The sequence below is a fragment of the Aquarana catesbeiana genome, linkage group LG02 (assembly GCF_042186555.1).
Source record: "Aquarana catesbeiana isolate 2022-GZ linkage group LG02, ASM4218655v1, whole genome shotgun sequence".
NCBI lineage: Eukaryota > Metazoa > Chordata > Amphibia > Anura > Ranidae > Aquarana > Aquarana catesbeiana.
In genome coordinates this window covers 153654989-153667744 of record NC_133325.1, presented here as the reverse complement: position 1 = coordinate 153667744, position 12756 = coordinate 153654989, and the positions used below count along the sequence as shown (strand labels likewise).

General features: G+C 43.8%; 1 protein-coding gene across 1 annotated transcript in view; it reads left to right on the top strand.

Moving 5' to 3' along the window:
• The window catches only part of TESPA1 (thymocyte expressed, positive selection associated 1), a 49344-nt gene that overhangs the window by 9872 nt on the left and 26716 nt on the right, over nt 1-12756 (top strand). The window contains exon 4 of the mRNA XM_073613646.1: nt 7706-7752. Coding sequence (XP_073469747.1) covers nt 7706-7752 — 47 coding nt within the window. The remainder of the gene's footprint in view (nt 1-7705; nt 7753-12756) is intronic.

The window sequence follows — 12756 nt, the reverse complement described above, 5'->3', positions numbered from 1 at the left end:
CTACCATGCAGAGCTGCACCAGATTTTGCACTCTCCAGTTTTAGTAAATCAGCCCCAGTGAGCCTAATTTAGAAAAGAAAGTGAACAAGAGTAGGGATAAACCACTATGGTACACTGGCATGAAGGATATTTGTGCAGACGCTGAACCTCTCTAGAAAATTATACACTGATGTTTAATGGGTGTGGTGTAGACCTAGTTTACTGTGAACATCACACATACAGTAATGTTGCTTTTTGGCCTTTTGTTGTTTGCTGTTTGTTGTTTGCTTGCTAGGCAAATGGGTATTAAATGGATGTGTTATGTTACATCAAGTTAGTCTATTCATTCAAATGGGCTGCCAATGCACCACAACTAGGGATGAGCTTCGAGTTCGAGTCGAACTCATGTTCGACTCGAACATTAGCTGTTCGCAAGTTCGCCGAACAGCGAACAATTTGGGGTTTTCGCGGGAAATTCGAATGCCGCAGAACACCCTTTAAAAGTCTATGGGAGAAATCAAAAGTGCTAATTTTAAAGGCTTATATGCAAGTTAATGTCATAAAAAGTGTTTGGGGACCCGGGTCCTGCCCCAGGGGACATGGATCAATGCAAAAAAAAGTTTTAAAAACGGCCGTTTTTTCAGGAGCAGTGATTTTAATAATGCATAAAGTCAAACAATAAAAGTGTAATATCCCTTTAAATTTCGTACCTGGGGGGTGTCTATAGTATGCCTGTAAAGGGGCGCATGTTTCCCGTGTTTAGAATAGTCTGACAGCAAAATGACATTTGGAAGGAAAAAACCCATTTAAAACTACCCGCGGCTATTGCATTGCCGACAATACACATAGAAGTTCATTGATAAAAACGGCATGGGAATTCAACACAGGGAAACCCCGAACCAAAATAAAAAAAAAAAATGATGTGGGAGTCCCCCTAAATTCCATACCAGGCCCTTCAGGTCTGGTATGGATATTAAGGGGAACCCCGGCCAAAATTTAAAAAAAAAAATGACGTGGGGTTCCCCCTAAATTCCATACCAGACCCTTCAGGTCTGGTATGGATTTTAAGGGGAACCCCGCGCCAAAAAAAAAAAAAAACGGCGTGGGGTCCCCCCAAAAATCCATACCAGACCCTTATCCGAGCACGCAACCTGGTGGCAGGCTGCAGGAAAAGAGGGGGGACAAGAGTGCGGCCCCCCTCCTGAACCGTACCAGGCCACATGCCCTCAACATTGGGAGGGTGCTTTGGGGTAGCCCCCCAAAAAACCTTGTCCCCATGTTGATGATGACAAGGGCCTCATCCCCACAACCCTGGCCAGTGGTTGTGGGGGTCTGCGGGCGGGGGGCTTATCGGAATCTGGAAGCCCTCTTTAACAAGGGGGCCCCCAGATCCCGGCCCCCCCCTGTGTGAAATGGTAAGGGGGTACTTACCCCTACCATTTCACTAAAAAACTGTCAAAAATGTTAAAAATGACAAGAGACAGTTTTTGACAATTCCTTTATTTAAATGCTTCTTCTTTCTTCCTTCATCTTCTTCTTCTTCTCGTTCTTCTGGTTCTTCCTCCAGCGTTCTCGTCCAGCATCTCCTCCGTGGTGTCTTCTATCTTCTTCTCCTCGGGCCGCTCAGCACCCATGGCATGGGGGGAGGCTCCCACTCTTCTCTTCATCTTCTTCTTCATCCTCTTCTCTTCTTCCTTCTTCTCTTCTTCATTTTCTTCTCCGGGCCGCTCCGCATCCATGCTGGCATGGAGGGAGCCTCCCGCTGTGTGATGGCATCTCCTTGTCTGACGGTTCTTAAATAACGGGGGGCGGGGCCACCCGGTGACCCCGCCCCCTCTGACGCACGGGACATGACGGGACTTCCCTGTGGCATTCCCCGTGAGGTCACAGGGAAGTCCCGTCATGTCCCGTGCGTCAGAGGGGGCGGGGTATCTTGGGGGCCGGGATCTTGTTAAAGGGGGCTTCCAGATTCTGATAAAGGGGGCTTCCAGATTCTGATAAGCCCCCCGCCCGCAGACCCCCACAACCACCGGCCAGGGTTGTGGGGATGAGGCCCTTGTCCTCATCAACATGGGGACAAGGTGTTTTGGGGGGCTACCCCAAAGCACCCTCCCAATGTTGAGGGCATGTGGCCTGGTACGGTTCAGGAGGGGGGGCGCACTCTCGTCCCCCCCTCTTTTCCTGCGGCCTGCCAGGTTGCGTGCTCGGATAAGGGTCTGGTATGGATTTTTGGGGGGACCCCACGCCGTTTTTTTTTTTTTTTTTTGGCCGGGGTTCCCCTTAATATCCATACCAGACCTTAAGGGCCTGGTATGGAATTTAGGGGGACTCCCACGTCATTTTTTTTTTTTAATTTTGGTTCGGGGTTTCCCTGTGTTGAATTCCCATGCCATTTTTATCAATGAACTTCTATGTGTATTGTCGGCAATGCAATAGCCGCGGGTAGTTTTAAATGGGTTTTTTCCTTCCAAATGACATTTTGCTGTCAGACTGTTCTAAACACGGGAAACATGCGCCCCTTTACAGGCATACTCTAGACACCCCCCAGGTACGAAATTTAAAGGGATATTACACTTTTATTGTTTGACTTTAAGCATTATTAAAATCACTGCTCCTGAAAAAACTGCCGTTTTTAAAACTTTTTTTGCATTGATCCATGTCCCCTGGGGCAGGACCCGGGTCCCCAAACACTTTTTATGACAATAACTTGCATGTAAGCCTTTAAAATTAGCACTTTTGATTATTCATGTTCGTGTCCCATAGACTTTAACGGTGTTCGCGTGTTCGAGCAAACTTTTTTCCTGTTCGCATGTTCTGGTGCGAACCGAACAGGGGGGTGTTCGGCTCATCCCTAACCACAACACACTATAAAATACACCTGCACTCTTTTCCATTGCAATGTACCTCAAAGCATGGTAGTGCATTACCATGTGCTGTGGTGTGCTACAATGTGGATGTGTTCCTTAACCACTTAAGCCCTGGACCATTTTTCTGGCCAAAGACCAGAGCACTTTTTCCGATTCGGCACTGCATCGCTTTAACTGACAATTGTGCGGTCGTGCGACGTGGCTCCCAAACAGTATTTTTGGTAAAAAAAAATCGCAATAAGCGTATATTGATTGGTTTGCACAAAAGTTATAGTGTTTACAAAATAGGGGATAGTTTTATGGCTTTTTTATTAACCTCCCTGGCGGTATGATTCTGTCTGGAATTTTGTGCTGAAAGCGGTACAATTATTTTGCATGGAAATTTGATGCTATGTATTATAGGCCTGCAATTCTTAGTAATTACTTACTTAAACCTGACCAAACAAGACTCTAGTAGACATCCCAGATGTGATAAAGTTTGAAACACAAAATCATGATTTTAAATTTTTAAATAATATAATTTTATTCAATAATGTAATACAAACTAAAGAAATTTGTCAGACAAAGAAAATTCAGTAAACATCCTGAGTGTGATAAATTTTAAAGCAAGGTACAGCACACAGTCCCACGTCACAATCCGGACAAAAGAACCTGCTTTCTTTTCTGATTTTTTTTCCCTTGTCATCTCTGTGTGAACAGCAAACCACACACATCCTGGTAGGTGCTGCCTTTTTTGCGGTTGGCGGTATATAGTCCATAAAGTGCCGACCTGTTAGGCGTTCTGGGTTGGCAACACCAACAGCACGTCGTCCAGGTCTGTTCGCATCAACTGATGGCATCTGGTGTTTGGCAAAAATCTGCTCAGCCACCTTCCAGATAAAATCTGAATGAACAAGAGGCCTGTCACTCCCTGCTCGGTACAAGATGTAAGCGTTCCAAAGGCATTGTTCCAGAAGATGCCTGAAAATCTTTTTGTAATATTTTTTCTGCTGTTTCCGCATAGTCGGATAAAAGGTCATTGCCTGATCGGCTCGGTCGACACCTCCCATAGTGCAATTATAGTCTATGACGACTTGCGGCTTCAGCACATCTTTCCCACCTTTTGTGTGGACCGTGGCAGTGGAGGTATTGTGCACAGTGCTCATGAGACACACGTCCTTCTTGTCTCGCCAACGTATTGCCATCATCTTACCCTTCTGCCAGGCAACCATTTCTCCGGGTTTTAGTTTTTTCTTTCCAAACATTGATGGCATGTCACGTCTGTTAGGCCTAACTGTACCATAGGCATCCGTCTTGTTTTGAATCAAAACCTCAAACAGTTCCGGCGACGTATAGAAATTGTCCATGGTCACACAATATCCCTGGTTCAGTAATGGCTCCAGCAGTGTAAGGACAGATGATGTGGCCATCCCATAATTGCTGTACCTGGGGTTGAACTTCGTGCCTTTACTGGTGTAAATGACCGAGTTCCATATGTATCCGGTGGATGACTCGCAGAGCATGTATGATTTGATGCCAAACCGCGCTCTTTTGGATGCAATATACTGGATCCAGCTTAGGCGTCCTTTGTAGGCCATCAAACTCTCATCCACGCTGACGTCCCTTTCTGGCACGTAGGCCCGCTGGAAATTGTTCCCAATAATTTGGCATACCTCCCAGATTTTTTTTAGCTTGGGCGCAGGATGCGTGGCCTCATCAAACTCTTCATTGTTAGTGAAGTGAAAATATTTCATGATGAGGGAAAAACGGTATTCGGACATCACAGTACCAAAAAACGGAGTGGCCAATAACTTGTTGGTGGTCCAGTACCATTTCTGGCGTGGTTTCCCCACCACCCCCTGAAGAATAATGAGTCCGAGAAACAGCCAGATGTCCTCTTTAGTCACCGGTTCCCACCTTCTGCTTCGGGAAAACCTGGCATGCAGCGTAGCGGATTGCTGCTGTTGGTAGCGATTTGTCTCTATGACAATTTTTTCAATTACCTCCTCTGTGAGAAATAATTGCAGGTATGCCAGAGGGTTGCCACGCTCAACTTCGACCTTCATCCCAGGTGATCCAGTGAAGGGAAATCTTGGGGGCGCTACCTGGTCCGTATCGCACTCAATAGGGCACCAAGTGCGCACATCGCTGATGTCAGGTGCAGGATCATCACCGCTGTCATCGCTGTCACTTGTCAGCTCAGTGTCAGATGACAAATCTCCCCACGACTCGCTATCGCTGAGTTCTGGGAGCAACTCCATGTCGCTGTCGCTGTTATTCAACTGCTCCAAAGGCGATTTTGTAGCGAAATGGCGCTTTTTGGATTCCATTTTCTCAATATTTTATTGGAGGCAATGGGCACTGGGGCAAGGGGCACTGTATCAGTGAGATCTGAGATGATACAATGTAATCCTCTCAGATTACACTGTATCACCTCTTTTTATATGTGTGTTTTGTGTTTGAACTTTTCAACTTTGAATTTCCCGCCTAGTTCCGCTCCCGTGCGCCGCTGCTGCTCGCAGGGAACGGAACTAGGAAGTGAGATGCTGTGATCGCGCTGGCGATCACAGCGGAGCACAGCCGAGGACACTGGAGGGCATCGCTGGAACCCAGGAGAAGGTAAGGGCTCCGCTGGATGCTCTGCAATGTTACCCCGAGCGTGACTCGGGGTTACCGCTCCTGACAGTAAAAGTCAGACCCGAGTCACGCTCGGGATTACCGCCAAGGAGGTTAATCTTTTTTTTTTTTTTTACTAGTAATGGCAGCGATCAGCGATTTTTATTGTGACTACGACTTTATGGTGGACACATCGGATATTTTTGACACATTTTTGGGACCATTGTCATTTATACAGCAATCAGTGCTATACAAATGGCACGGCTGCAAATTTAAAGGGACGTACAGGTACGCCCATTTGCCCAACCGTGCCATTCTGCCAACCTACATCAGCATGCGCTGGTCGGGAACCAGTTAAAGTAGAACTATAGGCAAAACATTTTTCTTCAATCTCCTGTTTCTTATCCCTGCAAAGAGATATTTAGTAAAAAGCAGCACACATTACACAAATTAACACTTGTTAGGCACACATTTAACCCCTTGATTACCCGAGATGTTAACACCTTCCCAGCCAGTGTCATTAGTACCCTGACAGTGTATAGTATTTTGACTGATTATTGTATTAGGCAGGCCATAGACAGCACAAATTTCGCTCAATTTCCCCATCAATACAGATAGTGTTGACAGGAGAATTCCTCCTGCCGAGCAATTGTCTTCTCCTGGCGGGGGAAGCCGCACCCACCGGACAGTGATTAGCACTAGCAACTATAGCAGCTGCTTGCGATAATTGGAAGCGAATCCGGCAGGCTGGTTATACCCAAGTTGATCTATCGATCAACTTGGCACATTCAGCCTGCCCATTAATGGTTTGAATCTCGGCCGGTTTCTGCTGAACCGGCCGAGATTTGAACTGTGTATGGCCAGCCTTAGTGTCACTGGTGATGCCAGTAGTAGTTAGTCAGTTCCCACCCAGCATCAGTAAGGGTCGGTTCACACTAGGACGACTTGTCAGGCAACCTAGTCGCCTGACAAATAGCGTCCCGTTCTGTACAATGGAACCGTTCTAATCGGAGCGACGCAAGTCGCTCCGACTTATAAAAAGGTTCCTCTACTACTTTGGGGGCGACTTGAGGCGTCTTGCATAGACTTCTATATAGAAGACGTTTTGCAAGTCGCCGCCCCTGTCGTGTCCAATTCGCCTGAGGCAGTCGCGCTGCAAGTCGCGCTGCCTCAGTGTGAACCGGGGCTTAGTGTCAGATTGTCCACTGCACTATCACAGTCCCACTATAAGTCGCTAATCATTGCCATTAGTAGTATAAAAAAAAATCCATTATTTACAGTATACCGTAATTTGTAGACGCTATAACTCAACAAATCAATCAATAGGCACTTGTTGGGATTTTTTTTACCAAAGACATGTAGCAGATCACGTTTTTACTTAAATTTATGAAGAAATTAGATTTCTTACATTTTTTATTGCATATGTTTTGTAGCAGAAAGTAAAAAAAATATATATTTTTTTTAATTTTCGGTGTTTTTTCGTTTATAGAAAAAAACAAAAAAACCCAGTGGTGATCAAATACCACCAAAAGAAAGCTCTATTTGAGTAAAAAAAAATTATAAATTTCATTTGTGTACAGCATTGCATGACTGCGCAATTACCAGTTAAATTAGTGCAGTGCCGATGAGCAAAAAATGATCTAGTCATGAAAAGGGTAAGACCTTCCGGAGCTGAGGTGGTTAATGCAGAGAATGCAATGGTAAAAGGTAAAAAAACTTCTGCCTTTAGAACCCCTTTAACTACTTTAAACCTTTTGCTGCTATCCTTGATAAATAGTTAGGAAAGTACAACATATTTCCCTTTAGTTTTAAACATTTTCTTTCCATTTTTGCAATTGCTTCCTGGTTTCTGGCCTAGACCAAAATGATGTTTATCATCCCAGGAGTCTTCATGGGCATTTTTTTTCTTTCTTTCTTTCATCTGGAGGAGGGGCTTTATCAGCTCAGCACACCCTCTTGCTTGCATGCTTGAACTAAAGGGTCGATGGATTCCAGGAAGTTAATGCTATATCAATCATCTGCCCTTACTCAAGATGGCTACAGCTAGAAATGCTAGGGGGGGTTCAGTGATTTCTCAAAGAAATAAAGCATGGAGGGATGGATGGGTGAGTTTGCTTTGAATATTAAAAATTAAATAAATAGCGTATTTTCGTTTATGATGCTGAGATACAGATCAGTTCCACTTTAAAAACAAGAATGTTTTTTTAAATATATGTTATATTTCGTAAAGATTTTTAAAACGATTCATTCTTATTGTCATGCAGCTCCTCTGTGGAAACTCTTTCTGAAGAAGGTTTACTACATCACAAAGGTAATTATAGGCTATGAGTCAGTAGCAGAACCTGAACATACAGGTACAGGTTTTTCCCCATTGTCAAACAAGTACTAACTCCCATCCAGTGTAGATGTGTTACATCAAACTGAATAACTCAGCGTACACATCTGGCAAAGCTCAAATCAAACCTGTCACTAGTATAACAAAATTAAAAAATAAATCCAACCTGTAAAAGCAGTAAAGGAATACTTACCTCTTTGGTGGGCAGAAGGTAAAATCTGTACTCTATTAAAGCACTCCTGGTGCTGCGGCTATCTGACACTACAGGGATTGGCATGTAATGTGCCTCTGTGGTTCCTCCTGCTGGCCACTACATTATTACAGGCTACAGTAGTGACTTAAGGGCCAGTAAGAGGAATCACAGTGCCTAGTGGTGGACTAGGCATATGGCAGACATAAATGTGTCAGATAGCAACAGTGCCTGAGCTTTTCAAGAGAGTAAACATTTTACTCACTTCCTGCCAGAGAAGTATGTGTTCCTATTCTTATTTTAATGGGCCATTTTAAAACATGGGGTTCAAAAATGAACAGTGCTCTTCTCAAGTATATGTAATGCATACCTCCCAACCGTCCCGAATTTGCTGGGGCTGTCCCGGGACCTGAAGGCTTGTTCCAGCACTTGGCTCCAGTGGCTTGCCCACAAACATGCACTAGCACGGGCACCTTTAACACTCACCCTGCGGCTTGTGTGGGGTGGCTGGTGTCCCGCACGCTGCAAGCATAGCTGTGCAAATGTGACAGGCAGCCGTCAGTGAGAGATGCCGGCTGCCTCACACATACACAGCTCACAGCTGCTAATCCCACCTCCTCCTTGTCTGTGATGCTTTCCTGCGCAGACATTCCCTCCAGACACTTGCACAGTTATGGATAGGACCCGTGGGGCTCACGTGACCGGCCAGCTACCTCGCTCTCTTCCCTCTCACCTCCTTGTCCATGAGCACTGCCCACTAATCACTGGAACTACCTGCTGTCAGCCTAAAGGTACCTTGTGACCCCTCTTCTCCGCCCTGCTGACCCCCATACGCTGCCCTGCAGAACCTTCTCTGCCATGCTGATTCCTGTACTCCACCCTGCTGACCCCTGTCTTCTTCCCTGATAACCCCTGCTCTCCACCCAGCTGTCCCCTATCCAGGTTTTGTTTAACCACACTCCTTAAGCCCGTCCCACTGTTAAGAGTTTAGCCACACACATATTTTGCCAAGGCATGCTATGCGCAAATCACTTCCTCCAGTGCCCCTCATTCTGAAGTTCAAAAGTTGGGAGGTATGCTACATGGTGTATTTAAGTCAGGGGTAGCCTGTTATCATACTCCTTCTGCCTAGAAACCCGGGCACACAAGAATATAAAGGGGTACAAACTTCACCCATAACTTCGACCAGGGGAAGGGTCTCTTTAAAAGGGGTACTAACACAAGCTTACACTTGCGTAGGTATAATTGTAAAAAGCTTAACCTTTTCCAAATTCTATATGATACGAATTCAGATTACTGTGGTGTTGTCTCTGGCAAGTTGGCTATTTACTATTGTTATTCTCTTGCCTTATTTACAGGAAAAAATCATTTTGAGGTAAATAGGCAAATAAACATGAAATGTCACAAGCGATCTTTAATATCTGTAAGGGCCAAACTTTTTTTTTTGATTAGAGTAGGAAAAAGCTAGAACATACATCAGGTTTTTAGTGCTGTCTCTTCTAGAGACATTCATCCTCTCTATTTGTCCTGGTGACCATTGAGGACACTTGCTTTGGTAACTTCTGTCTAAGAGAGAATTCCCTTTATATTATGTCAATTCCTGTTGTGTCTCTGAGACAAGAAGTGAAGCAAAATCTCCCCAATGACACACATAAACCAAGAAACTTGACAGGTTTTAACCATTCCTTACTCTTTTCAAAGCTATAAATATGTCACCATTCACTACTAGGACCTTCTGTTTTAAAGATAGACTGGTGTCTAATCTTTTACTTCTGCTTCAATGGTCAGCAACAATCAGAGTTTCTAGAAGAGATGAATGAGGGAGCTCCAGCTTGCTTGTTTGGGATCCTAAGCCAGAAAAGTCTTACCAAGAAGCATTTTTGGAGGTCACTGGAACCTGAGTCCTGTATTGATCCAGCATTGTGCCCATCTGCAGTTCTTCTCCTCTGACTTTCTCATTTCATAGGATGATCGGTCAGCAGTAGGATCCTGGGGCTATGGGCTAGTAAGTGAAGGTAGCACATCAAACGTAGTCACAAAAATATAAAAAATAAAAAATAAAGAAAGAAAATTTTAGGTATCTCAGTAATCACAACTAACATAAAGATAAAATCAGCTTTTTGGTAATATGGCTGAAAAGGTAAACAGCATAATAAAAGGACAATAACTTCCAAAGTAATCATTAAAAAGTTCTAATCACATGTTTGTCCCGATCCAGTACCCATTCGTTTTATATATATAGTATTTATACACGAGGGGGTTCTCTATGTTCCTCCATGTGTAAAGGCAGGCGTCCCAATACTTTTACTAATATAGTATATATACAGTATCTCACAAACGTGAGTACACCCCTCACATTTTTGTAAATATTTTATTATATCTTTTCATGTGACAACGCTGAAGAAATGACACTTTACTACAATGTAAAATAGTGTACAGCTTGTATAACAGTGTAAATGTGCTGTCCCCTCAAAATAACTCAACACACAGCCATTAATGTCTAAACCACTGGCAACAAAAGTGAGTACACCCCTAAGAGAAAATGTCCAAATTGGGCCCAAAGTGTCAATATTTTGTGTGGCCACCATTATTTTCCGGCACTGCCTTAACCCTCTTGGGCATGGAGTTCACCAGAGCTTCACAGGTTGCCACTGTAGTCCTCTTCCACTTCTCCATGACGATATCATGGATCTGGTGGATGTTAGAGACCTTGCGCTCCTCCACCTTCCATTTGAGGGTGGCCCACAGATGCTCAATAGGGTTTAGGTCTGGAGACATGCTTGGCCTGTCCATCACCTTTACCCTCAGCTTATTTAGCAATGCAGTGGGGACAGCAAATTTACACTGGTATACACGCTGTAAACTCTTTACTTTACATTGTAGCAAAGTGTCATTTCTTCAGTGTTGTCACATGAAAAGATATAATAAAATATTTACAAAAATGTGAGGGATGTACTGTACTCACTTTTGTGAGATACTGTATGTCAGTATGATCCCTAAAACAAGATCGTTTAGACCGATGGTTGTGATAACATGAAGTCAAAATAGGAAATCCTATTCATTTCTAGATACTGAAATTATAGATAAAATCCACTTGATGAAATGCTCTTATCATCTTCAGTTCTGAGTAGCCATTATCTGACCATTTTCTTCTACAGAAAATCCTGCAAATTACAGTTGAACTGTGAATTTTGCAGAAGCATGTCTCTGCTATTAGAAGTGTAGATGAAGATGAGAGAAGAGAGGCGTGTGTTATAATGGTGATAATCAGGAAGGGTAGATGTCCAAATAATAACTGGTACAAGTTTAGTTTAAAATTTAACCACAAAAAAACAATGATGTATAAAGAAGTCTGATGATTTGTATTTATTTATTGCAGATAAAAATTTCCACAATAAGATAGTTTAATGTTTTTCTGCTTTTTACATTGGTGAGCTTTTGACCTGTACAAAATTGCGTCAAAAATCGTGGTAAAAATCGCTGCAAATTCGCACAACTTTCTGCCTCAAAACGGTACGATCAGGTGTGAATGCAGCCTAAGCAGGGAATTCCTGTAGAATGTAGAGATTTCCTCTCACTTCCTGTCGCTTCTCCAGGTCAGGAAGTAAAAATAAATCTCTCCATCTGGAGACATAGACAGGAAAATGTAAACTGACACGTGGTCCAATCATTCTATAATCACCAACGCAAAACTGAAATATGTTTTGGTCATGTCCTGCTGCCATCCCTCCTTCACCATTTGCCACCTCTGCGGCTAGACCCAGCTAAAGCCATTTTACCCCCTGACTGAGGATACCCCCCCCCCCCCCGCAAATCCCTTTCCCATCCCTTTCTTTTTTTTACCCTATGGTTTGTCTGGTCCCCTATTTTTTTTTTGTCATGGACGAGCATGCTCTTCCACTCATATACCTACATATGACTATGTTTGGTTGCATAGCACCTTATATTTTCTATATATTATTTTTTTATACAGTATATTAAACCTAAACCCAAAATGTAATATATTGCAGATTACCAATCATAGGATGTGGTGGCTGCATCGGTTTTCTTTTCCTAGCCTTTTCCCCTTATGTTTTCAGCTGATGATCTGCCCAGTAACACACCTCCCATATTATACAGACATCACTTTGGACAGCAGCATTGTCAATCTGGAAGGAGGGGAGTGTTAGATGTACTAGCAGATTTAAATACATCAACAAATTGAAGCCAAATTCCACCTCACACTTTATAATCAGTTATAGCAAACAGTTTTATCCTTTAATAATATAAAGTTTTTACATAAATAAACAAAAACTCATCATTGTAAGCACCCCTGTCAGTGGTAAATGGTTTGTCTCAGCTCTGTCACTGCTACATCTGCAGGACAGCTTGGTCTGTTGAAAAACAACAGACACCCCTCGGTCACTGACCATTGCTGGTGCAGCTGCGGTCAGAGAGGCACACTCCTCCACATTTGGTGGGATTGCCCTGTAACTTGTCCATTCTGGTTAGACATTTAGACCTACATAAAAGAAGCTCTCGTGGGGTTGATATCCCACTTTACCCAACTCGCTTCCTCCTGCCCTCCCTCTGAGCCACTATAAGAAAAGTACGCTATAGCATCTACTGAATGCAGCCAAACGACTTATACCTCTCTACTGGAAATGCCCACAGGTGCCCACTATAGCTGAGTGGCTCAAGAAGTTAGATGAGATCAAGGAGGCAGAGGAGTGGGTGGCGAGATGGAAAGATAGATGCGAGCGGTTTACCAGTATCTGGGCACCTTGGCAGAAGTACACTGCTGACCCTGA